Here is a 27,807-nt window from a genome sequence, read left to right on the forward strand (position 1 = left end):
AGGAAATAAAGTTGCACATTGACTAACAGTCGTAGTTTTTTGTCTAATGGTCAGAACGAGGTCATGTGTCGTCTTCCAAGAACCATTTTTCTATACTTCTTGGGGTATAGTATTGGGTTATACGTGCATGAGTGAGAGTAGTACTAGGATGAGTGACCTCCTGGTAAGTTCTCGTGCATCAAGTTGTTGATGTTGTGCCACTTGATCTGGTTGGCTAGGTGAGCCGTAAAATAGTTATGCTAGATCTCAACGGTTAATACGGTCTATATTCGGGACAAGGTCCACAACAAATAAGAGTAAGAATGATTTCTAAGGAATTTAAAACAACACAAATAGAGATTCTTTAGATGCATATCAGCGTCTTAAATATTACTATATGATAATAAAATTACACTAATCATGTTCTACATTGATGAACCAAACATTTTCAAAAGAAAGCTATTGGCGTTCAATGTCTTCTACGGGTATATAAATATATTCACAAAAGCTATTGTGAGGTGGTCTTACGGATCAATTTCATGGGTCAAATTTCTTATATATTTGGGTTATCTATGAAAAAGTATTATTTTTTATGCTAAGAATATTTAATTTTATTGTGAATATCGGTAGGGTTGACCTGTCTCACAGATAAAGATTCATGAGACCGTCTCACAAGACCTACTCAAATATATTTTTACGTAATCTTCAGATAAATCAATATTTTCTCAACATAACAAATGATTTTGGATTAATTAGTTAATAGCAATACAAACATATTTGAGAAAATATTAAGTCTCCCGAGAGACGGTTTGACTTGATCCATATTTACAACGAAAAATAATATTTTTGTCATAAAAAATATTATTTTTTCTCATGAATCGAGTCGGATTGAAAATTCATTTTATAAGAATTTTTATGTCGAAAAAAGACCTATGCTAAAATATATATCACATATACATATATATATAACAAATTAAAAATTCTCACACACACACACACACACACACACATATATATATGTGTGTGTGTGTGAGAATTTTTAATTTGTTGATTACAACAGTGTTTCCCTTCTCTAGTATCTACTCGCTGGGAACTTAATAACCTTAGTTCCCCCTTTTTTTCTTACCTGTGTTATGTAAACTAATGCCTAATGGTGAGTTAATTGTGAGGTGGATATTATTTTAAAGAAAAAAATGTTTTTCCCTCAATATTTATCATTGTTCATTATTTTCTATATTACCAAATTTCAATTTAAATCAACTATCCTTATTTTTGTTGTAATTTTAATCATTTTTTCGAGGAAGTACTTATGTAACACTGTTGTGACGATGATGTGACATTGATATGATGTTGATATGAGCATGACTACATCTACACGAATCTCGATAAAAAATAATTAAAATTGTCAATAATTTAAATTACTTGACTAAAATGAAATTTAATAACATATATGACTAAAATAGCAAAAAAAACGAATACATGAAATCGAAAATGCAATTTTATCTATTATTTTATCATGGCTATTTTCTTCAGTTACTTTTTAGAAAATTTTTTGCGTGGAGTTTTAAATTTTCAAAACAATATCTTTTTTTGTCGCCCACGAGCTTGCTTCAATGGAAGGGGATATTTTATACGAGGAAGCAATTCCGTTGCTTATTAGAATGACTGTAAAGCAAGATTTGCTGTTGCGTTAGTGAAAGTTTGTTTTCCTTTAAAAAAACAATACCTTTTTTGTGGATGCTGATGAATGAGGAAGAAAACACTTTGATTTTCAATAGGTCGAATGTGTGTGCTTAATCGGTCAACAACGTAGTAAAATACTCGTACACAGGTAAAAAGGTAAATTATACGTAGCATGCATGCATGATGTCGTAAAAAAATGAAAATTTTCAAAATCTGAAAGGATGACGTGCCTTTATTCTATAAGACCTTCTACGTGTCAGAGCCAAAATGTTACTAATATATTATTAAAACAATTTAATTTTCTGGTTTCTTCCAATCCTTTTCTATTTATTTTTTCAAAAAATTTGACTTCGTGGCCCCAGAATACAGTGCATGGACTGGAGTCTTGGCCAATAAATATCTGAACACTTGCGAGTAAAACACGAAAACTTACCCATCAAACTACTGAAGAAAAATCAGACGAGAACCACAGAAAAATGCTTCGTTTCTTGAAATCTTTATCGAGAACAGTCCACCAATTTCCAGAAGAATTAGAAGAAGGGATGAAGGGTCATAATCATAAGAGTAATTATGATACTGAAGACTGCACCATTTCTCTAACGGTTTGGAGGAAATCGCTTGTTTTCAATTGCAACGGATTCACTGTGATTGGATCCGACGGCAATTTGGTGTACAGAGTCGATAATTACAGAGGATGTTCCGACCAAATTGTACTCATGGATGGCACCGGCAACCCCATTTTCACCATTTGTCGTCGCCGGGTAAATAGAAATTTTCTTGATATTTAGTTCAAAATTTTGAAACCCAATATAAATATATTATTGCCATTGGTTTGCAATTTTATCTGATTTACTAATGAAAATTTATGTCGGAATATTGTGGGTGATCAACGTGAGAGAATCAATCACCTGAAGCCCTGGAATTAATTTTAGAGAAAAAGAATTAATTTTAGAGAAAAAGGGTTTTGAATTCAAGAGATGTCAACTCGATTTTCCAATTCTAGTAATTTCAAACAAATCTGACCATGTATTTTGATTTGATTTGATTTGATTAATTTGCAGAAGCTGAGGCTGGTGGATTGCAATAGCTGGCTTGTCTATGATGGGGAAGTGGGCAAATCTCGCAACAACTCATCGAGTAAACCTATCTTCTACGTGAGGAAAAACATGAACATTTTGGAAACAGATTCGAAAGTTCTTGCATACGTTTATGATGGGATATACGACAAGAAACGTGTATACACAATCGAGGGGACGTACAAATATCGCATGTGCAAGATTCTGGAAGAATCCAGAAGGGTCGTTGCGGAGATCAAGAGGAAACAGGATGTGGCGGGAGGCGTGTCTTTTGGTTTAGAAGTTTTTGTCTTGAGCGTTAGGCCGGGGTTGGATTCGGGGGTTGCTATGGCTATTGTATCACTACTTGATCAAATGTTTTCTTGATTTTCTTGGGGGTTCTCTCTTTTCAATGAGCATATTCACACATTGATGCACACGATCGAGCATAACTTGTGGTTTTTCATTTAAATAAATATGAAATGTAAAACACCCCATTCAGATGCGATAGTCTTGGTCTTGGATTGATTTTCGGGGGTTGGATTCGGGGTTTGCTATGGCTATTGTATCACTACTAATATCATTTTTTTCAATTTTAATATCTTTTTCCTCTATGTGTTGTTGTGCTAGCTATTAGACACGTCATTGATATTCTGCATAACGTCAGAAATTTTCGGTGCCTTGTTAGCAATTCTCAACTCCATATCAGTAATTCATGTGGAAAATGACTAAAATTGGAAGAAAAAATGCAACTTATTATACTAATTAGACCGTTAATTGATTAAGACGACAAAAAATGAAATCTGCCAAGTCAATAAACAATTGTTCTTCATGTTTTTTCAAGTGTAAGATTAAGTAAATTTGTTTTAAAATATGATTTCAATTATGCATTGTTTGTTTTGTTTTCGAAAGTTTCGATCGACTATTCTTCTTCTTGTCTTTCTTGTGATATGATTATCTTTTATTTAGTACTGTGAGGATTCAACTGGATATGAGTGATAATCTCAAATACGATATGTTTATGGTCTTTACACATTGATATTGTATATGACATCTCTCCCTTGGAGGAATAAAAATTAGGGATTGATATTAGTAAATTAACCTTAGAAAGTAGAGGAGAATCTTTGTGTCTAGTCCAAGATTTGTCTATGTTTATGCTGATGATATGTTATACGAATTATGTTATGCATGATATACTGTTTTTTTTAAATCGTGTATATTTGTTATGTATGTGCTCGAACATCTCTCATTTACTGAGTGATGACCATATCACTCACCCCTTACTATCTCTCCCAGATAAGTCTGAAAATCAAATAGGTGAAGAGTAACACGACCAGTTTTGGGACTGGTGATGGGCGAAACAAAAAGCTAATTTAGTTTTTATTCTTTTTAAGTTTTAATTTATTTCTCGTTGTAAACGTTTCCGCATATTTTTATCGTTTTAAGAATTCACGCTGTAAATACAATTTTATGATCGATTGTGATTTATAAACGGGTTTTTGGTTTATAATGTAATATGAGACTTGTTGTTTTCAATTGTGTGATTGTAACAATGCTAATGTCAACTAAACCCGGTCTCGGATGTGACATAAACTTTCAAAATGATAATGATATATTGATGTTGTCAAAACCTTGTTGTCACGACACATAATGAAAATCGAAGTTTTCTTCTCCAAATGCCGTGCACCTCAACTAATGCTTTCACATAATAATATGGCAAAAACTTGTGTGAGACGGATCTCTTATTTGGGTTATCCATGAAAAACTATTATTTTTTATGCTAAGCGTATTACCTTTTAGCCAAAAACTTATGTGAGACGGTCTCACGGGTATTATTTGTGAGACGGATCTCTTATTTGGGTCACCCATAAAAGAGTATTACTTTTTATGCTAAGAGTACTATTTTTTATTGTGAATATGGATATTGTTAACCCGTCTCACAGATTATGATCCGTGAGACGGTCTCACATGAGACTCACTCTACCTTTTATTGTGAATATGGGTAGTGTTGACCCGTTTCAATGTCTCACGGATTAAGATGCGTGAGACGGTTTCACATGATACTCACTCTAATAATATATGCATATGACAATGTAAAGATACACATGTTATTCAAATATACCATGATATAATATTAAACACTGTAAAATCTTATCTCAATCTCTTAAGATAAATTTACGATAATATAAAAAAAGATAAATAAGACAATTATTCATCTTTCAAATCAAGACAATAATAAACACGCGATTAAAAAAACTCCTATAGAGTTGTATTTGGGTAAAATTTCATATCTTCCATCCCCATATACATTTATTATATATATTCATTCTCATCCACATTCTTATCGGGTTTTCAATTCCATCATCATATATGTCGGACGATTGGATTTTCATATTCTACTCAAATATTATATTATCACATATAATTGAAATTATCATGTGAAACCGTCTCACGCATCTTAATCCGTGAGACATTGAAACGGGTCAACACTACCCATATTCACAATAAAAGGTAGAGTGAGTCTCATGTGAGACCGTCTCACGGATCATAATCTGTGAGACGGGTTAACAATATCCATATTCACAATAAAAAATAGTACTCTTAGCATAAAAAAAATACTTTAAATTTGCATATGACAATGTAAAGATACACATGTTATTCAAATATACCATGATATAATATTAAACACTGTAAAATCTTATCTCAATCTCTTAAGATAAATTTACGATAATATAAAAAAAGATAAATAAGACAATTATTCATCTTTCAAATCAAGACAATAATAAACACGCGATTAAAAAAACTCCTATAGAGTTGTATTTGGGTAAAATTTCATATCTTCCATCCCCATATACATTTATTATATATATTCATTCTCATCCACATTCTTATCGGGTTTTCAATTCCATCATCATATATGTCGGACGATTGGATTTTCATATTCTACTCAAATATTATATTATCACATATAATTGAAATTTCTCAAATTTAAAGTATTTTTTTTGTAAGTTATGTATATTTACTAAACTGTTAAAATGATAAAAAAAAGTTATATATAAAGATTAACAAATTAAAAATTATAGAAGAAACAACAAAATAACATAAACAATTTATCCTAACATAGTTATTGTACAAAAATACTTCGCTATCGGTCACCCAGGAGTATTTAACCTTGCATTTTCATCATTCAATCTAACTTATATCACTATATATATATATATATATATATATATATATATATATATATATATATATATATAAAATTAGGATTATTTAAGAACTACTTTCATCCTTATATTCAAAAATCCTCATATATGATTATTAATTTATTTAATCGAATAAAAATATTTCTCCATATCCTTCTCTACTCGATTAGATAGATCTTCTAAGGGTTTATAATCTAAGATTTCATGAAATTTTCTTCTAAGGGTTTATAATCTAAGATTTCATGAATTAAAATTTCAACCAAACAATCTTGCACCATATTTTGATTTGATATCATATTTTTAAAAATATTTTCATATATTTAAGATGATATCCTCAAAAATATGTCAAATCATTATAAAATTACACTACAAAAAAAAACATTAGACCGTCGCTAAAACCGTCGCTAAATGGTAAAAACGACGGTTTCGCGTTCCGTAACAGAAGTTACCGTCGCTTTCTAACTCCCGTCGCCTATAGCGACGGTTTTATGAAGAAGACCGTCGCCACGTAGCGACGGTTTCTATAATGCTCGTCGCTCAAATAAGCAACGGTTATATAACGCCCGTCTCTTAATATAGCGACGGTGGTTACTAACCGTCGCTATATTAAGCGACGGGTAGTAACCACCGTCGCTAAAATAAGCGACGGTATAAGTAAAACCGTCGCTATATTAAGCGGCGGTTTTTTTAAAAAAACCGCCGCTTAATATCGCGACGGTATGTAACGAGAGTCGCACCTGATGCATCACGAAGATATTAAATTTAAGCAAAAATTAATGTATTAAATTTACACAAATAAACTAATACGTAAAAATTAAAATCATGTATTAAATTTTATGTAAAAAAAACTTTAAAACCTGATGTTGTGCGATATGCCTCCTTCCACGTAACGCTGCAAAATCGTACCGAGTAGCAAATCTACAAAAAAAAATACGAAATAGTTAGTACAAAATAAAAAACCGAAACTTCGAAAAATTTTTAAAGTTTGGTTACTACCAGAGATATGTGAAAATCGTTTAACAAAAATGTTCGAGAACCTCGGTATATATAAAATCATAGTGACGGTCTAAGATAAAACCGTTGCAAATTGCGACAGATAGAAATATAACCGTCGCCACTAGCGACGGGTCTTCAAATAACCGTTGCCGAGGTAGATTGGCGACCGTGTAAACAAAACCGTCGCCGATCAGGTCGGCGACGGTTTATATGAAACCGTCGCTATATTAAGACGGTTTATATTTCACTGTCGCCGTATATTGCGACGGGTTGTATTATACCGTCGCACAGCTCGGCGACAGTTGACTTTTACCGTCGCTAAATAAAGCGACGATGTTAGTAAACCGTCGCTTGATCATACTTTTGTCCGTCGCAATATATTAAGACGTTTAATAAACCGTGGCTAAAAAAGCGACGGTTCTTAGTAAACCGTGGCTAACAAAACGACGTTTTTTTTTTTGTTAAACCGTGGTTAAAAAAGCGACAGTTTTTTTTAAATCGTCGTGTGTTTTGAGTAGCGACGGTTTATTAAAAACCGTCGCAATATATTACGACGGTTTAATAAACCGTGGCTAAAAAAGCGACGATTTTTGTAAACCATGGCTAAAAAACGGTTTTTTATTAAACCGTGGCTAAATAAGCGACGGTTTTTTAAAAACCGTCGCTACTTGGCGACGGTGTCGTAAAAACCGTCGCTAATCCATCCATTTTTTTTGTAGTGTTATCTTCAAATAGATCTTTCAAATCTTGAATAATCATATTATAAGCATATATTTCAAAATCAACAATTCTTGCAATATCATATTCTTTATTTTTTATAATAATAAATTAATAAAAAATTTTAAATTATTGATAATTTTTTGTAATCTAATAATTAATATTGTTTTAGAGTGCCAACATACTGAAACACTTCGTATTTGAGTTTCGAGAGAACATAAACTGGTTTATGATTTGGAGCATAGCTACAATTACGAAAAAATTGTGAACAAATGCTTAAGAAAGAAGTGGTCCAACCCCCAGTTGTTTAGTCATACTCATGATCCTAACAAACCGACGCATTGTATCTAAGTTGGTGTAACTTTTTCATGTTCACACATCACTTAGTGTGAGGTTATGTGATGGCACATACTCACATACGCCCTAATAACAATTATTAATTTTAGTTTAAAATCACAAAAACTCATATGATGACTCAATTGTGTGAGAGAGATCTTCTATCTCATCCGAACCATGAAAAGATATTACATTTTATATCAAAATATTATTTTTCACTCTATTTATGAACCAATCGACACATCTTATGAATATTAATCCAACAACATACCTACTACTGAAAAATAAACGCTCGATCCTAATATAATCTTGAGTTGATACAATGATTAATGTTTAAAGAATTAGACATATATTTACAAATTTAATAATATAATCACAGTTAAGTCTATGCTTTTGAATGTTCAATTAGAAATTATATTATTATATTATTATTTAATTAATTAAATATTTTATATAATATAAAAAAATAAGTAAAATATATATATTTTTTGATGCGATTTAAGGGGGCGCTATTTCTGTGCAAAAATTAGCGCCCCTTTTATTTTTGAATCTAAAATGGTAAATTTATATTTATTTATTTATTTTAAAGAAAACAGAACTGAGACCGACAAGCGTCAGTTTGGAATATGAAATAAATGGATTTGATGACTTCCCTCTTTTCAAATTCCAGGACGGAAACTCTGACGGGAAACAGTAGCATGGCGGCGACGATGGCGGGGCTTCCCGGCGCAGAATCGAACGGCGGATTTGGTGGAATGGGCCCAAGAAACGGCTCAGTCCCTTCTCCAGGGATGAACTCCGCCTGCATTTCGGAGATTATTGATGGCCTGTCTCTTCAAGTTCGCGGCCTCATACGCTCCGCTGAGTTGTTTAGCCTCTGCCTTTCCCTGTCCAGGCAATATTTTCGTTTGGTCTTTTCCACTGTAGTCTATATGGATATTTCTGTTGTCAAGCTGCGAGTCTGTGAATCATAGCGATAGTTTTTTTTTTACCACGCCTTGACATCCCTCCGTACTTGGCATACGTGCATGTAATGTGTATCGTGATCACAGATGCCCTGAACATGACGTTTTTTTATTATTTTAACGTTGAACTGTGTAGTTTAGTTTATGTTTATTTGGTCTTGGAATTTGGCGTTATTGGATAATGCAAGTAACAAATTCAGTTAGACGCGTATGTATGAAAGTTGTCAATACACTTCCTTTGGATTTAATTTTTGTCTTCTGATTCTTTTTGGATAGTTTGGTGAACTGCTTCTATGTTCTGTATATGTTGTGATAAGTTGGGATTTGTTTTGGTGGTTTCAATGTCTCTGTGTCGCTAGATTGTATTCGCTAGATTTTTGTCGGGTTCTTACTCTTAAATTGACCAAGAGACTTGAATTTTCTTAGTTAGGCCCAGCTCTGGTCCGTGTTCTTCGTTAAGGCAATACATAGTTGCATGTGATAACTTTTAGTTCTCCACCATTCTTTTGTTTTTCCCTTGTAAATCTTTCTTTGCTGTTGGATGGCTTCTTGCCATGAGATTGTGTGTGATACATAATAAAAAGTTATAGCGGAGGTGAGCATGATTTTAATGGCTTTTGGTTTTGGGAATGTATTGTTTCATTTTGTAATCAAATTTTTTAAGTATAAACCGCGGGAAAATGTTAGAATACATTAATTAATATGTAGGATTTTGAGTTAAGAATACATATTTTTTTAATAATTTCTTGCCTCGATTGTTATTGTCATTTTAAGTCCGGAATCTGGATCATTTGCATTTTGTTGATACCTTAAAACCTCACATTTTGTTTCATTTATGATTTGGATTTTAGGTATGCTTTTTGTTAAGTGAAGATTTCGTGTAATTTTTTGTATGTAGTTCCTCTGGTGGTTTGCAACTCTTCCAATTTTGTACAAGGAAGCAATATGCAATCATACTTGTTTGGTAACATTGTTTAATAAAAATTGTTCATCTTGATGAAGTGGTACGAGTGTTTCTATGAGGGAAATCTGAAGAGGAAGGAACGTCAATCACAAATCTCTAGTTCATGTTGCTAGTTCTCATTCTTATATGAATATATTAAAATCCTTGACTATGATTTACTGGTTTGATTTCTCAGCTATGGTTTGTATGTGATTGGGATAACAGTCCTCTTTTCTTTTTTCTTTTCGGAAAATACAGACAAATTGATGTTGCCTTGTTAAACCATGAAGTTCCAAACAGAGCCCTGGAGCTGCCTTCACTATTAAAGAAGGTGATGGTTTAATATTTTTCATTTTTTTCCATATAGCTGATTTTTTGTAGTTTTCATAGATTCGTGTTATCATTTTGTTTGGTTTGGGCGAACATGCATAGTTATGACTGTATGAAGAAGGCCTTGTTTTGTTGCATTTGGCTTGTACGTGCTTGATTTTCTCACATTTTTGCGGTCTATACCTTGTGTGTGAATGTGGGACAAATTTTTGCTTAGATACGTGTGGAGACCGGAGACAATAATTTACTGAATTCACTTATTATGTGTTTGGTAGGTGTGCCTATGGAAACATGATACCCTCATGCAAACAGTCATCATGGTCCTGATGATTTCTGTTAAGGTGAGTTTGTATCTTCCAATTTTGGTTGTCCTGCTATTTTCATGATTCAGTGAGTGTTTTTTTTTATGGTTTGTGAAGAGCTTCATACTAAGTGAGAAGCTTAGCTTGTTTGATATTTATCTTTCATTTTTGGGAGTCTTTGCAGGTGCAAACTATTATGTCTCATATTATATAGTTTAATGGATGAGCTTGAGGTTTTATTCAATGTCATTGATAATGAGCGGTCTTCATAAGAGTTAATGACTGTCTTTCTATATGGATAGTTATATAAGTGCCATTGCATAATGCTCAAATGGTGATTGTGCTATGCATATGAAGGAACAAGGATAGCTGGTGATGCTGTCAATTATAAAGTCATGGAATTCTGTTTGTATAAATATACATTTGCTTTAGGAGCACTTAAGAGACTAATCCGAAGTGGATGACTGAATTCCTCAACCTGGATATAACTATGAAGAAAATTGTTTTTTGACTTTACCTAGAATAATTTTGACTGGTATTCTCTCACCACACAAAAACAAGAATATTCATACTTCTCATTTTAATCATAATTTAGTCATCTCTGGAATTGATGAAGCTTGTTGTATTTATGTCTAGGGTCAAAACTCTCACATGTGCATGCAAGTTTCCTATGTGACATTTTCAACCTTGACTCTTTGCTATCATAAATATAAAATTTTTTACGAGATGTTTCAATGTTCAAGCAATAGAAAATATTTTTGAAGTAGTTTACTTGATTTCATGGAGAATAATATCCTCTTTTATGTCCTGTTCTCCTGAACTATGAATTATTTGGTAGAATGCTTGTCAAACTGGTTGGTTTTCTGATAGAGATTCTGAAGAATTGAGTAATCTGGCAATGGAGGTTAGTTAATAATATTTACAGTTCGTGAAAAACTTTTTCTAGTTGACAGGTTCACAATGCCCTCATTTTGTTGATTTTTCTATCTGCACATACAGATTGCGAGCGATTTTTGTACCATGTCCAATTTTAACACCGAGCCTAGCAGTTCTAATTCGGTTATTACCTCAATCATGTCAAGGTAAAATACTCATTACAATTACTTTTGGTTTTGTTGTGACTAATCATTTGCTGAAGCTGTGAAAGATCACATTTAGACGATAGCTTTCCAGTTCAAACTGGTTTTGCAGTTTCAAAGGATTTACTAGCTGTAAGCTTCCAACTGTGCTCATGAGTGCGGTGAGTGGTGGTGGTTATTGGTCTGGAGGAATGGGGGGATGGGGTGGAACTTCTTTCTTTGCTTCGTAGAAATGAAAGGTTGAGGTGAAGGAAAAAGGGGGTCAGTCAATCTGACACAAAATTATGAATTTCTCAACTGCCAGAGTACGAGTTATCTACTTGGCTTTCCCTAAGAAGTAATATAAGGCTATACTTGTGTCCCTTACATACTTGATGCCAACATACTCTTAGTATGAGTGTCATTAGTTGTTTTGTTTCTTAGTTGGTATTACTTGACAGAATTATTTCATATTTAAAATATCGTATCTACATACCTAGTGGTGAACAGACTCAAAACAAGAAAAAAGAAAAAACGGTGACAACACCCTGGAGTTTGCAAGCAACGAGAAGGAGAAATAACGCAAGTCATCAAAAGGCAAAGTGAATCCTAAATAGATGATTCTGCAACAAAGACTCAATTATGCCATATTACTGGACTTCCAACCAGAGCTATAAATTACACCTAATAGACTATGAATAAAGGTTCTATGACTTTTCTACTTAACCAGATTTTTGAGTTCAGTCGTTTACTGGATTAAGTAAATCCAGTTACGCAGATCGTAGAAGGGGTGACTTGTGACAGAAATTTATGTGTATTTACATGTGAACTAAATCATTTGGTGCATGTCAATGGTGTTAATGTTTCCACCTTTTGTATAGTTTCTGACTGATTATTATCGAAATTCAGATTGCATCTAAAACAGTATTGGTTGTGTGTGTGTATGTGCAGATTCTATCCAAGAATGAAAATCGGTCATCTGTTTTTCTACATTGAAGTCAAGGTAGTTACTCTCTCCTCTCCTTTAATCAAGATTGATCTCTCATAAGTATGATTGCTGATTGTATTGGTGCATTTCGGTTGGATTGTAGCCTGGATTTGATGCTTATGTGAGGGACTTTCAGATTTCAGAGAATTTGAAGACAGCTCCCGGAGAAAAAATAGTAAGCACGTCCAATCATGATCATAACGTATAGTTTTGCAGAATATGGGTTATGACTTTGATAACTAGTCACAACAGGAGTGGCCAAGCTTGCAGTGACTGCTTCTTTTAGTATATTTGAGTGCTTTATCATGTTTCTTAATTTAGGTCAGGATCTGCTAGTCTAATTCATGACATTCATACTAACTTGCTATACATCTATAAGAGTTGATCACTTAAGTATTGATTATGTTGGATTAATTGTTTAGGACTACTACAGTGATCTCTGACTTACTTGCATGTTGTCTTCCAATGTCATGTTCTTTGATTGTCTGGAGTCTGGATGATAATTACTGATTGTAGCTTCTGTTGTGACAAAAAGTAAATAGTTGCATAATGTCTATACGCTTCTTTGTGGATATAGAGGTTCTCATTATCTTGATTTAGATTGCACTATTCAACCCTCTGTGGATGAGGGACTTTTAGATTAATTACTTGTTGAGTTATGATAATTCATTTTCCTGCAGCGATTACTTGTTGGACAAATGGATAGTATTGAGACATCTGCATGCCTCATTAGCCCCTCTAAAGTGAAGTACGCAGTTACTTTTTCTTTTTCTTTTTACATTGGAACGCACTTTGAATGTATCTCTTCATTGCATTATTTATGAAATTTGCTGTGCATTTTCTTCTACAGTTTTCTCGTGAATGGGCATGGAGTGGAGAGGAGAACTAATCTTTACATGGTTTGATGTGGATTAATATTTTGAAAAGAGTTCACCTTTTGAAAAAGTAATTATTCTGGTTGTACGCATGATTTGTCTTTCATAGGATACAGGGCCTCAAAATCCAACTGTTCTGACTCATTTACTAACATATGGGTTGAATGTTCTCCAGGCTGTTGGTGAATTTAATGGTATAGTTAGCTTAGGGTTTCCTTGTAATATAATACCTGGTTTTATTGTTAGATGTTCCATTTATTCTTACTAAATGCTGATTGTTGTGTAGGAAATTATCTTATAGCAGTTGCTTGCATGAGTGAGGTGCCACAGCTTGATACAAATTCCCTTCTAGATTATGAGCATGCTCCTCCAATTGTGGATTCAGGTGCCACTTAGAATAAACTTACTACTAACTAATTCACATTTCTTTTTCATCGTTTTACTGGAAAGAACAACTATTTTGGGATAACAAGCTCTTGGAAAGCTTTTGTTCCTTGATAATCTAGACTGAACCCACCAAAACTGGACATGATCTTATTGATATTTTAACTTATTTTCTATAATGTAGATTCTGAAATCATTGAGGGGGCATCACGAATATCACTAAGCTGTCCCATTAGGTAATATTTAATATACGTTTTGAAACTAATTGTTTTCTTCTTTCTTCTCCATTTGTGCTTTCATTACTTGAGAACACCATTATGAATTAAATTTTCATACATCATTGTGTCTCTTATATTTTGTGCTGGTTGATTGTTCTTCCAATGCAAAGAAAATTTGATTTCGGTGACAGTGTGACTACCTGTTTCTTGACCACGTTGCTTTAAAACCATTACTGGAGATGTATAATTTGCAAATCCAGAAGAAGTTTTCTGGAATCTATTATCTGATTACCTCTTCAATTCCAATACTTTTGTATTTCACTCTGGTTGTTCTTATATTTTTTTACGTCATTAGTTTTTTATTTTTTATGTATATGGATTTTTGATCCCGCATTTTTCAAATTCAGTTTTGCATGTTCTGCTGATTTGTTCTTCTATGTCCTTAAATTAATATAGCCGCGGGCATGTCGGAATTAAAAATTCAGTTTTGCATGTTCTGCTGATTTGTTTATTCTATGTCCTTAAACTAATATAGCCGCGGGAATGTCGGAACTCCTGTCAAAGGACATTCATGCAAACATATTCAGGTACTTCCAATCACCCCGTGTTTAGAAAAAGTTGAAGCTTCTGAAAAATAAAGTTGTGAAGTTGTACGCATTATCAAGTGGTACAGAATACCTTATTGTTTGTAGTTAGTTTCTTTTGCTCATGTTTATGTCGAATGGAAAAAATTGCTTATCCTAATCCCATTGTGTCGTGGTATTGGATATTTACTTAGTATTTACCAATCTGTTACCACACACACACACACGTGGATATTTATTTGACTTTTATGGTGGTTTTGCTTTACGCTATTGCATGAGTTTTGTTAGATTCCAGATAAATAATGCATATTTGTCTATAATTTACTGCTCCACCAGTTATTAAATCGATTTCCTCAGTTAAAACTAGAGAATGTTATCAGGTGCAAATGTAACTTTAAATTCTTAGATGTTATAACATGGCTATTAGCAGACGAGTAAAGTTTAAATCCATCACTTCGGCCTATTAATATAAGGAAATCTAAATCAGATTCATAACAGCTTTCCCTGTTACGCTTACAGAGGCATAGTCTATGCTACACTAGAAGTTTTACTCCCGCTGTGTTTGTATAAGATGATTGTCGTTGTAAAATAAAAAATATTGATGGACTTCACATTTTTGTATTCAAGTGTGATGATCGGTCGATTATTTTATACAAAACAAAAACCGAAAGTAGATCTCCGGGTGGAACATAGATTTACCCGCTTATAGAGCACAATCGTACCATGTCTTCATTCTATATAATCCGTTCGTAGTTTGTTGACGTCTTACTTTTTTTTCCTTTTCATTCCAGTGTTTCGATTTTGACAACTATGTGGATATCAACTCAAGAAGACCCTCCTGGCGCTGCCCATGTTGTAATCAGCATGTCTGCTTCACTGATCTTCGGATAGACCAAAAAATGGTCAAGGCAAGTGACTTATTTGCACGAGCCACTTTATACTAAATCCTCCCCTTCATTCATCTTGACGTGGTTGGATTGTGTTTAGATCTTGGAAGAGGTTGGAACAAATGTCACCGATGTAATATTCGCTTCAGATGGTTCATGGAATGTTGTCATGGAAACTGATGATAATACTCACACGTCAGAGGATAAGACCTCTAAATCTGGACAGAACGAGTCTCCACAAACTGAATCTGATGTCTTAATAAATGTTCCTGTTGATATAGTCGATCTTACTCAGAATGATTCAATGGATGTTACCCCAAATGAAACTGAAGACCGGAAGCTTTCCTCAACGACGCAGACATTGGTAGTCGACCCTTACAGGACAAACACAAATGATGAGAATCAAAGCAATGCTCGTGCTGAGGACGACTCATGGTTAAGAATTTTTATGTCAACCTTGAATGCACAGGATCTTGGTGCTTATTCTTCCACTTCGAATCATATTGCAGCACCTGCTGGTTTACCTGAGATTCCTATTACTGCTCCAAACAGAGTATGCACGTTTGCTGGTAATGCTCTTGCTAGCACTTCCGTCCCACAAAGCCACCCTTCTTTCCAAAATACTTTGCTACCTCAGCAGTATCAATTTGGAAACCCAACAATCACTAATGAGTATGGAAGGTTCCCATCAGTATCGAGACAAGTATCCAGAACACCAATTGCAGTTCAGGCCCCTCATACCACGGCTCCTGTCCTTCAACAAAGATCTACAGATAGTGTGAGTACGTTTATGCAGAATGGCCTCTCAGCAGCTTATCAAGCTTACCCTACTGCGCCTACAAATACCAACTCAACAACTAGATCGAATCTACTTCATTTGCCTCCATCATCGTTGAATCAGTATCCTGTTATACAGGTGAACTGTTACTCTTCTACCTGCTGGTTTTTCCCCTTCTAGGAAAATTACATACGAATTTTCGAAATTGTCAGACTACATTAGGGGAGGGTGGGGGGAAGTTATGTGTCTTGTTTTTACTTCTGGCGCCCAACCTCGTTCACTTCTTCCTTGGTTCTCTGTTTGTGTCTTGTTTTGCTTCTGGCGAAGTTATGTTCTTGCTATGACTTGACAATATTCAGTAAAAGATCATGCATGACATATGTTTCTATTTCTTGGTAATACACAACATATACATGAATCTTATACACGGTCGTGCACTCACCATTTCCCTCTCTTCCAGAATTATTGGCAACATGGCTCACCAGCTCCTTTTAGATTAACTCATCAGGATGTTACTCAGCATGCCCCAAATCGGGTCCCAAATGCTTACCGAGGCACAGATGGACGCCAAATATCAAGTCAGATGGTGAACCCAAGGATGCCTCAAGCACCGAGTCATTCCCATGGTCGAAATCAGTCTCCTGTGCTGCGACCTGGTATCCAGTTCTCCCGTCCTTCAGCCCACATGGGAGGTTTACAAGACAGGATTGACCACGCAAATGTCTTGATGAATAGTCAACAAGCTAATTTGATTGCAGCCGCAAACCGAGCACCGCTGATGGCTCTTGATCCATTAAGAACTTTAGCAGCACCCACGGTCTCAATGAACTCTGGAACAAGTTCGACGCCATTAGTAGGGGATAATGTTACCAATCCAGCTAATCAGAACTGGCGTCCCGCTGGACGGATGCGTGGAGCTCTTTCTGGGCAAGCTTTCACTGATGCATTGAATGAGTACATTATTCGACCTAGCCAGCAAGCTGCTCAACGTGTCTCTGACGCGAACCCACTCCTGAATAATCCTCCCCCTGCTACTACAACCTTTCATGGCTGAAAGTGGTGAGGTTCATCAAAACTATACTATCCTTTGGCAAGACCAGCTATCTATGGTGGAAATTCGGGCTTGTCCTAGATATGGATCAACCGGGATGCATTATATTCTTCACTCAACTAGTGGTGGCTGCATAAGTTGTGAGTCGAATGTGAATGTTTCTTGGAACTGGTTTTTGCACTAATTCTCATGCCCCTCATAATTTTTTGCAGCTTTGTAATAGGATTCCACGATGTTTCTGTATTTAATTTGTAAAAAGTTGTAGGTGGACATATATATATATATGGTTGGATATATTAGATGTTTAAAATAGTTGCCATATGATTTCAATGATATTTTTTGTTCTTTCTATCGTCAGTTAATTCAACATGAAAAACACTGTCCGTAGACCTTCAAAGGAAGGAGAAATTGATTTCCTCATTTCCTTTATTTTCAAATTATTAGTATTTATATATGACGTTGTTTTGTTTGTTATATACACGTGAACTTCATACAATAATTACATGATTTAACGACATTGACGTATACATCTGATTTATTTCAGTTACATTTATGTCCGTATTTAAAATAAATACCAACACTACCAATAAAAAAAGTATATATGATGATGATCGGTGGTTGTAAGTTATTTAAATGATTTCAAAAATTAAGGTATGCTTTCTTTAATTTATAGTTAAATTAACCTAATTAATGTAAATAATGAAATGATTATAAAAATTAATTATAAATTGAAGACAATATAAATCATTGACATGATATTTTAATCTACAATTTAGCAAAATCATGTGTTTTGCTAATATATTATCTTTAACTTACAGCTAATTAACCGAATGTTGATATTGAACAAGTATTGATAATCCAGTTTGCGATTAGTTAATTTTATGTGGTTTGAACCGAACTTTTTGGACTAAAGAGTATTTGTAATCATTGGAAAAAATTATTTTGTATACTAAAATAATCCATTTTTGATGGGTTTTAACTTCAGATTTTTTTATTATTTATTAACTATTAATTAATTAATATCAGGGATAATATTCATTTTCGTCTTTATTATTTACCGTTTTTCCCATTTCAGTTCATCTTCATTTTTGACTGCTTAATTAATCCTTCAAGTTTTTAAAATCTTCCTGAATTGGTCCTTGTCGTTATGTTGATGTTAATATAACGTTGACCCACATCATGTGCCTCTCACATGTTCATTTATTTGTGAATGCAGTCGATTAAAAACAAGAAAATTCCGTATGCGTGTTCCACAGCAGTGCACTAAGCATGGTCCACGCATTGTGTAGCATGAAGGGTACCATAGCAATCAAGGTGATACCGTTGTGCACAATTATAGGTTAACAATTCATGTCCATGTCTGTCTCAAATTGGTAGTGGAGAGTGGAGATATGCGTAAGAAACGCATTTGAAATGGTTGGCCCGATTGAGTGTAGAGTTTTCCATGAAGTCAACATCCTAGATGTCACTAGTCAGGCATGTTATCAATTATATATTTTACATATTCTTGTAGCTTTGTTGTTTTACAGTACCAGCGGAAACAACAGGCAACAAGCTAGGTCAAAATCCCCAAACCCGGACAAGTTTTCAGAATCTTGATAGAAATTGGAGCTGCCTGAGAATTGGGGTCAATGTTGCCATTAGTTTTTCGCAAGGATGATTGTGAATTCCTTCGTAGGTCGTGACGACGATGCTGGTGTCTTTTGAAAGCCTCTGTATTTGCTTCTTCACATTGCATGTATGATGTGTGCACCGGTAATAACTCCTTTGCCACATCCGCAAAACAAGAAAGATTCAAAGTTAATTTTTTTTTTTTGGGATTAGAAATGACCGATTCAGTATGCAAAGTAAATTAGTAAATTATTATAGCATTCCCATAAGTTTTTTTTTTCAGGAAAAAATTACATTATCTATAAATAATAATAAATTGAAAAAATTGAAATGAAACATAGTATTCCATTAAATTGGTTTATAATATACATTTTTTTGCCATAAAAATTTATTAAAATGATTTGTTTTTAAAAAAAAAAAAAGAAATGAGTTTTTTCGGTTAACCGTTAACCTATGTTGCTTGGTTTTGTTTGGATACTTTCTTCTATTATTTTTTTGTGATTTTTCCTTCTTTTTTCCTTGTTAAGGCCAAAATATGGTCTTCACCATTGTAGTCGAAAGTTTATGATATCTATCGATATTCATATAAGTTAATTATTAAAAACCATTGTGTCCATAATTAATTTACTGGAATTGAACTTCTTGAAAATAAATTATTATATTTTTATAAATTAGTCTAGGAAAAAATATTTTTAAGTTGTGCGAGTACTTTAAGTACAGTAGTGGTAAAATTGTTATTACTATTGAACGCAAATTTTTTAGATAAAGAATTATATTAAATAATATATTCTCTTTTAAAAAAATTATATTTTTTTTTGTTTTAAAACTAAATATATTCAATAAATATTTTTTTCCATCAAATTAACCAACCACAACTTAGAAAATAAATAACTAAATCATGACCAGATCAACTTTGATGTGAAAAAAAAATAATGATGGATGGATATTTTAGTTGTATTGCTTTGCATTTATTTTATATAAATTATAACAAAATTTATGATGGTAAATTGCTTAAATTTGTTCATTTATCTTATAAATCACTCGTAATCTATTATTGAATTATCTCTTTATCTCTCCACACATTATGAGTAGGTCTCTTATGAGACGATATCACATATCTTTATCTGTAAGACGGGTCAACCCTAACGATATTCACAATAAAAAGTAATACTCTCAACATAAAAATGCAATACTTGTTCATGGATGCTCCAAATAGATCCGTCTCACGAAATTGATCTGTGAGACCGTCTCACGAGAGTTTTTGTGTATTATCAATACCTGACTTAAATCTAATCTGTTGTTATCTAATTTATTTATTTAAATCAATTGTATTACTAATATTTAGTTTCAGATTTTAAAAGTATAGTTGTACCAATAAACCTCTATATGTTGTACGCGGCAATTTACGAGACTAAATCGCAACCTATGCACACACGACTTAAAGGAACATATTCGACCTTCAAATGGAGGCAAACAACCTTCAATGGAATTTAAACAATCATTTTAAAATTATGCTATTTTACTAAATTTCTTATACATATGTTTGTGTGTGTCTGCTTTTTTTTTATTAAATTTTTTTGGAAAATTTCATATCCATGAGCGTGATTAATTTAGATTTTTTTTTTTGTTCTAAAAGGAAATTTCCATGCTTTTACTTACTCTAACAGGATTTTCTGCGGACAGCGATCCCAAGCAAAGCATAGAGAAGCATGCATTATCCGAAGACAGCCTACATAGGTTTGAAGTTTGCAAAAACTTATTATAATATTTTATTTATTAATTAAATTTTATATTATGTATCTTAGCATGGAATAGGAGATTTCTTGAATTTTGGTAGCTATATTTTGCTGATTAGGCGGCCAATAGCGTTTTGCTTGCATTCTCTTCACATTTGTGTGTGTTTATATGGCTCATTTTGATAACTTGCTCAAAATTTTCACTTACCTTCTATATGTTAAATGTGTGAATATAAAGAATGAAACCTTTGTATTAATTAAAGATGGATCGGAAATACGAAACTTACCTTGGATGGATGCTATTCTTGACAGATTTCTGTCCATATTTTCTCCACTTGTATCCATCATCAAGAATGTCCTCTGAACTCCTCGTATGAAATTCAACCCTTGCTGGAATATTTTTGTACCTCCTTTTCCTGCCACATTTCCCTGTGTTTCTTCTTACAATAACCTCCCCTTCCCTGACCATAGAAACAGAAGAAACTGGGTTTTGCTCCGGCATAAAAATGTTTCCGAAATTATCAATAATGTGATTTTGAGAGGAAAGAAATTGAGGGTGATTTTGCATGGATTGGTCTAATATGGAAGGTGGATTGATATTCATTGATTCTTGAATTGGAAATAAAGATGGTGCAAAGTATGAGTTATTTTCACCTTCCATGCAATCAAGATGAGGGTGTGCTGATAATCCTGAAGGATTGATTGTATGAGCGAAGGGATCGATTTTAGTTTTTGGAGTTGTATACAAGATATATAAGGTTTGGTGGGACAAACAAAGAAAATGAAGGCACGAGGCTTACCTTTATTTAACTCCAAAAAAACATTTTCCCAAAGAATCTATAAATAAAATGTTATATTACAGTAGAGAAAGCGAGGCTAGAATTTGGCTTAGCTTGTAATCCTAGAGAAAGCCAACCACTATCACCTAAATAATTTGATCTGTTCAACCTCCTGAATGTAATGAATAATGAATGTTATTGTGCCAAAACTTGCAAGTAATGTGAAATTATAATTTGGTCAAAGTAATATGGGTAAGAAGTAGTATTTTTATTTGTTAGGCATCTACCCTAGAGTTTTCTTGAAATGGAGACCAAAGGTATATTGTTCGAGGTTGCTTCGAAAGGAAAAAGTTATATATATAAATTGAGTTACAAAATATATTTAAAACTATAAAAAATTTCTAAATTTTATTTGGAAAAAATGTTTTCAAAACTGCCTTTGAGATAATTTTGTAATTTCAAATACATTTTGTAACCTAATGTATAACCCAATTTATACATGTAACATAACTCTTTTCAAAAATAATGGGACATTTTTAAGCATCTTAATTAAAGGAAGGTGACGTTGATTAATTGAGATCATTCTTTAGCTACTTGCATATATACTGAAACGATAATTAGCATAAATTTAGAGGACTAAAACTGCAACTTTGAAAACTTGTAGGACTAAACATGGTTGAATTTAGGTTAAATTTCTTTGTTCATCCGTCTGAATTATGTAGTTCGGCTTTCATATTTAATATCATTCTCTTCTTTTTTTTATCAATCTACTCCTATTTAACTGTAAAATTTACCTTCCTAAGAACTTTCTTAATCGGTATGAAAACATACACATGTTTACATATATGAGACGGAGAGATTATTATATTAATAGACTAAGATTATTGTGAGACGGTCTCACGAATTTTTTTCTGTGAGACGGTAGGGACGTAAACAAACCAAACCGTTCGCGAGCTATTCGGAGCTCGGCTCGATAAAAAGCTTGTTTGAGTTCGTTTGTTAATCATATCAAACCAAGCTCAAGCTCGATTTTGAGCTCGACAACTTAATCAAACCAAGCTCAAGCCTAAGCGTATTCGGCTCGTGAGCTCGAAAACATGTTCGTTAATAGGCTCGCGAGCTCGAACTCGACTCGTTTAGGTTGCTCGTAAGCTCCAGCTTAACTCATTTGTTGAGTTGACAAATAAAAATATTAGTACTAATAAAAGTTAAACTTTTATGCCTAATATAAAATTAGTTCATAGATATATTTAATTTTAACAAGCTCGAATCAAGCTCAATTGTATGTTTTACTATCTCGAAAACGAGCCGAGCTCAAGTCAGGCTTGTTAAATATGATAAACGAGCTATTAATAAACCAAGTTAGAGCCCCGCTTGATTAACATGATAAACGAGCTTTTAACGAGTCGAACTCGAGATTTTCACAGGCTTAATAATTTCAAGACAAGTCGAATTCTAGCCTGATGATAAAAGCTTGAATAAAGCTCGAGCTCGAGCTCTATCAATCTTAAACGAGCCAAACTCAAGCCAGATTATAAAAGCTCGAATGAAACTCGAGCTCGAGCTCGAGCTTGAATTAATCTTAAACGAGCCAAACTCAAGCCTGATACTGTTCGACTTGGTTTGGATCGTTTACATCCATGTGAGACGGGTCAAACCTACTGATATTCACAATAAAAAGTAACAATCTTAATACAAAAAAGTAATACTTTTTCATGGATGACCTAAATAAAACATCCGTCTCACAAAATACGACTTGTGAGACCGTCTCACACAAGTTTTTGCCTATATTAATATTTGTTTTATCAGAAATTTATACATATATTTGTTTTAATCGCATTTAATTCTTTTGCCACTTAAATAGAGTAGATTAAACAAATTTGGCAGCACAATCTTGTTCCTTTGATCTTGTCAAGTCTTTGTTTTCTCGTCCAATTTGGCAGCACTATCTACCATCCAACAAATTTACAGTGTTGGCCTTCACTAATTTACGCATTTTCCTTCGTAATTGGGATAAGGATGATTGATTTTACTACATTAATACATCATTTTCTTTGTAATTAGGATAAAGATGATTGATTTTAATTAATGACGTTCCCGATAAACTGAGCAGATTCGAAGCTTTATGGAGTTGAAACATTCTTGTTTTATAAATCCCTTCTGGGTGAAGAATCGCATCAATGTCAAAATTTCATATTCAATTACTGATGGTATTCTGCGAGCAGCACCAATTCCTGCATAAGAAAAAAAACATTTATTTCTCTCATTCTACCATCAACGAAAGTGATGATGTACACATCGTTGCAGGTTAAACCGAATCCAGGAACAAAATTTTCAGTTTCTTTTCGAAAGAAAGACACTCTTTCCCTTTATAGATAATTTATCACTGTTACTGAGCTGCAGTAGAGATTTAAACCAATAGCACCAAGTTTCAGAATTGTAATCAGGGAGAACTACAATTCTAAGCAATATAACAGAGTAATACCTTGTGTTTTAAGGAAGAAAACGCCTCTTCTGAGGAAATGTTGGAGAATGTAGAAGGGAGTGTTCATCAATAAGTTTCTTGAGCTGTCTCAGTTTTAAGGACTCTTTGGGCACCTGCAGGAAATAAAAACTGAGCAAAAGAAAACTGAGTTAATTCAAAAATGACTCTAAAATATCTGGAGCAAGGACCTGCTGAAGAATACGCCTACAGAGTTTTTCAATTTTTTTCTTCGATTCAACACCCATTTCAACCTCTGAATTTTCATCAAGTTTCCTTTAGATTGAAGAATCCAAATTAGATGAATCCTCGGCATCACTATCATCAAAATTTGTCTTTTTTCCCCAGAAAGTAGCAGCCAGCAACTTTCTTTGCACAGTCCTTGATACCCAGTCCTTGTTTTCCAGATGTGGCTTTGTCTTGAAAACACACAGCTAGTCCGTTAAAATTGTAATCTAAAGAAGAAAACTTCATATTTTAAAAAAGGATGTCATTATTAAGAAGTGAATTCATAAGAATATATGGATCGAACACCACTAATCCAAACCTGCACAAGTTTGTATAGATTTTCTTGATCATCTTTTACTATTTATTAAGTTTAAGCATATTAGAATAACTGTTTTTGGTGTCTTTGGTCTGTTTTTTGGTTTCCCTATTTTGCCCCTATTTGATATCAAAATTACATTTTTGTTTTTTTTTTAATCAAAAAACATTTTTGTTTTTATTTTTTTTATTACAATTATTCAAATAGCACTTTAGTACCTCGATAATTTGTCAAATTTCATTTTAGTCCATAAATAATTATAAAAAAAAATTGTACACACACGCACCGCGTGTGCAGAGTAGCTAGTCTTCATTAAATGTAGTCCTCGCATCTGGATTTTCGTTACCACCTGTTGGGGGGGAGTTTCTTCTTAACGATTCAGCACCTAGCAAACCTCCAGCAACAAATCCAAATTTGGTTCCCCACCATTCAGGGGGAACATCTAGAACTTTTCCTGTGTGATGGTTAGTAACAATAATTTAGTAAATTGTACAAGCAAATGATTGAGAGCTGCATAGAAATAACAAGAGGAAAAAAAACAACTGTGGCTGAGAATGTCATGATCCTTTGAAGCTAGTAACCATCAATATTAAGCAACGGAATCAGACACAAATTTTCGAAAAGAACAATGAAGTAGATATTGGTGAAACAAAAACCACATGGTGAATCCATTCATAAAACGGCAGTGCTCCACAAGAAGAAGTCCGGAAAAATTAATTTTGAGAATCTTCTTCAGTATACAAGCTTTGATGGATTCTGCGTGGATTAAGAACTTGCCATCGATTTCGGGCTCGGGCAAGTGATTATCAACTGACTTCACTTCATCCAACACATTGCAATTAATTTGGAGAGACTTTGCTCTGTTAACCTGACGAATGATGGCATTAAGCTATACCAAAGGTGATGAGTAGAAATAGCAATGCAATTGCAATCGGAATCGAGAGACCCATCTTGCCTCCAAAGGAACTTCTGATGACTACCACAAAGAAACTTGCAAGTAAAAAATTTTGATGGCAAAACACAAGGCTTAGCAATAAGAGAGATATATCCAAAAAGGTAACAAAGTAAAAAAAATAAAAATGAAACAGGCTTATCCTTGCTTTGGCAACAATCCCATAGAACAAAATTACAGAGAATGCATCTCAAACAAAACTTACGAGAATTCCTTCAAGATCCTGTGAAGAATATCCTTGAACAAGTTTCCCCTTCTCTCTTTTCTTATATCTGGCACATGTTGAAAGCAGTATGACCATTGCTACACAAGCATGAGAAAGGAAAGCATCCATTTTCAAAATAAACTGACCTGCCTTGTGGCCGAGTAACCTTAGCAACCATCTCTTGATTGTTGTTAGATGGGACGGACTTTGAGGCAGATTTCACTTCATCCTTTTTGTCGGCTGTCATGTGAAGTAGAAAGTGAAGATCTATATAGCATAACATGGGCCTAAAATCCATTACAATTTTTTCTTCTTCCTTAAGTACCTTCATCCAAGTTGACATCAACCCGCTTGCTGAGAAATTATACGACATATAGGCAGTTAAATAAGGCAATCGTAATAATGCAAAAAAACCTTATTTAAAAAGACAAGACAATATGACTTTCAGTTTAGTGAGGATATTATCAAATTGAGTTGTGTCAAATGCCCACGCATTTGGTTGTTCCAAGCCTATGCCTATGTGATTAAAAAATGACAGTGGGGCATTAAAATCTCAATTCAAATCAATAAATTTACATACCTAGCACATAAAATCAAAACATTATAACAAAGATGGCAACCTAAAGTATCTTGCTTGTTCTTCACTTTGACATAACCTTTGATCCCTTTCTTTTCTTTACCCAGTCCTTCTCCTTCTTCCCATCCCTGCACAAGCATTTGATGGGTCAAACCAAAACATAAGAACAGTCATAATCTTTGAGACCTACACATCAACATTGCAACTGCAATTGAATTATCCAGAAAAAAAAAACGTTTTTATCACAAAAAATAACAAAAGCAAACTCAACTAAAAAGGCAATTTTTCAAAACAAATGATTTTGCTAAATAGAACTGGCATGGGAGTTGGAGTCACTTTTAAAAAAAACAAGACCCGAATGAAGGAAGTTTCGATTTTGTTGCTTCTACCTCAATTTATACAGGAAATATTATATGAAAAAGCTCATTTTCACAATAATGTTCAATCATGTAACTGCTTAAAAATTTCTTAATGAACTATGCATTCGAGCTCGCCCATTATCCTATCATCAAGCTGAAAAGGACAAAAACGATCAATCCTGAAATGCATAAGATTAGAGTAAAATGCATAATATTATTAATACGTGCGTCACCAATTTGTACAATGATCAGCTCTCTATTCTGAAAAGCATATCTAATTCAAATAAAAAGCATACATACACATTAGGTAGAACTAAAAATCCCGATTTGAGGGGCGTAAAAAACATATCAAATTCCACTAAAAAGCATACATCCACGTTAGGTAGAACTAAAAATCCCGATTTGAGGGACGTAAAAAATTTCAGCCCCGAGCCGAGGCATGAAGGCAGATGATTTCAAACAAAAACGATCCGTATCATAATGAACACACACGATAAAAAATGAAGATTAATGCCGGCTAAATAGGTCATACCATTTGTTTCATCAGGCGGAAGGCAAAGGACCTTCGATCAACCCCGACGTAGCGGAGAGGAACTTCAGGAGTCGCCATGATTTTACAATCCAAAGACAATCGAATCCCCACTCTCGCCCTCCCTCCCTAAAATATCTTTGCTGCAACAACTGAAGGATCGAGAGAGGCTGAGGGAAAGAGAGGGGGAGGTAGTATCGGGAAGCAGAAGGATTTAAGTGAAAACCCTAGAAATTTGCAATTTTGATGGAGGAATTACGCCTACGATCACGATTTGGCTATTTTCCAGTTATCAACGCCTGATAATGGACTTATTTTATCTTCAAAAACAAATAATAATGGACTTATTCTTTTCTTTTTGTTTTTTTTTTTTTTTTTGAAGAGAAAAAAATAATCTTAAGTCTCTTTAAAAGTAGAATTAAAAAAATCATTGTTATTATAAAATTATTTTCTAAACGTGAAAGTATAATTTATCTGTGACCAATTATCAACAAATTAAAAATTTTGAATAATTAATTTTAAAGGCTAAAATAACTGATTCTTTAAATTAAACTATTCTCTCTATTCACAAATACATAAATCTAGCAGATTATAAATTAAAATATACGTGCTCATCGTCGAATTCAATTGCTAAAATATAGCGAAAATCCATTTGAAAAATAATTTAAATTTATACCACTTTCATTTTTAATACTAAA

At 33.6% G+C, this 27,807-nt stretch overlaps 4 protein-coding genes across 7 annotated transcripts; 2 read left to right on the top strand and 2 right to left on the bottom strand.

Moving 5' to 3' along the window:
- Positions 1 to 2,091: 2,091 nt before the first annotated feature.
- On the top strand, positions 2,092 to 3,142 carry LOC140827973 (protein LURP-one-related 17). 2 transcript variants are annotated; one of them, XM_073190938.1, is made up of 2 exons: positions 2,092 to 2,423; positions 2,724 to 3,142. In XM_073190938.1, the coding sequence occupies exons 1-2, from the start codon at positions 2,139 to 2,141 to the stop codon at positions 3,102 to 3,104; spliced, it is 666 nt and encodes a 221-aa protein (XP_073047039.1). In that variant the 5' UTR covers positions 2,092 to 2,138; the 3' UTR covers positions 3,105 to 3,142. The 2 variants fall into 2 exon arrangements, with proteins under 2 accessions (XP_073047039.1, XP_073047040.1); XM_073190939.1 differs by having other exon boundaries at positions 2,727 to 3,142.
- Positions 3,143 to 8,591: 5,449 nt separating this feature from the next.
- LOC140825152 (uncharacterized) lies at positions 8,592 to 17,680 on the top strand. Its single transcript, XM_073186743.1, has 16 exons — positions 8,592 to 8,867; positions 10,139 to 10,211; positions 10,486 to 10,551; positions 11,351 to 11,416; positions 11,512 to 11,594; positions 12,522 to 12,573; positions 12,662 to 12,733; positions 13,239 to 13,306; positions 13,409 to 13,457; positions 13,543 to 13,627; positions 13,720 to 13,818; positions 14,002 to 14,053; positions 14,571 to 14,622; positions 15,411 to 15,527; positions 15,607 to 16,422; positions 16,745 to 17,680. The coding sequence occupies exons 1-16, from the start codon at positions 8,608 to 8,610 to the stop codon at positions 17,336 to 17,338; spliced, it is 2,604 nt and encodes an 867-aa protein (XP_073042844.1). The 5' UTR covers positions 8,592 to 8,607; the 3' UTR covers positions 17,339 to 17,680.
- Positions 17,681 to 18,564: 884 nt separating this feature from the next.
- Positions 18,565 to 21,769, bottom strand: LOC140827974 (probable WRKY transcription factor 43). The gene is made up of 2 exons (XM_073190940.1): positions 20,970 to 21,769; positions 18,565 to 19,100 (listed from the first exon to the last, which is right to left on the bottom strand). Exons 1-2 carry the CDS (start codon positions 21,341 to 21,343, stop codon positions 18,923 to 18,925), a joined length of 552 nt encoding a protein of 183 aa, XP_073047041.1. The 5' UTR covers positions 21,344 to 21,769; the 3' UTR covers positions 18,565 to 18,922.
- A 2,389-nt stretch (positions 21,770 to 24,158) lies between these two features.
- Positions 24,159 to 27,412, bottom strand: LOC140825153 (G-patch domain-containing protein 1-like). 3 transcript variants are annotated; one of them, XM_073186746.1, is made up of 8 exons: positions 27,113 to 27,412; positions 26,265 to 26,349; positions 26,079 to 26,160; positions 25,970 to 25,998; positions 25,791 to 25,884; positions 25,645 to 25,711; positions 24,774 to 25,355; positions 24,159 to 24,362 (listed from the first exon to the last, which is right to left on the bottom strand). In XM_073186746.1, the coding sequence occupies exons 1-7, from the start codon at positions 27,188 to 27,190 to the stop codon at positions 25,077 to 25,079; spliced, it is 714 nt and encodes a 237-aa protein (XP_073042847.1). In that variant the 5' UTR covers positions 27,191 to 27,412; the 3' UTR covers positions 24,159 to 24,362; positions 24,774 to 25,076. The 3 variants fall into 3 exon arrangements, with proteins under 3 accessions (XP_073042847.1, XP_073042845.1, XP_073042846.1); XM_073186744.1 differs by lacking the exon at positions 26,079 to 26,160 and having other exon boundaries at positions 25,791 to 25,998; XM_073186745.1 differs by lacking the exons at positions 25,970 to 25,998; positions 26,079 to 26,160 and having other exon boundaries at positions 27,113 to 27,411.
- Between the last annotated feature and the right edge of the window lie 395 nt (positions 27,413 to 27,807).

This window comes from Primulina eburnea, chromosome 3 (assembly GCF_022965805.1).
Source record: "Primulina eburnea isolate SZY01 chromosome 3, ASM2296580v1, whole genome shotgun sequence".
NCBI classification, from domain to species: Eukaryota; Viridiplantae; Streptophyta; class Magnoliopsida; order Lamiales; family Gesneriaceae; genus Primulina; species Primulina eburnea.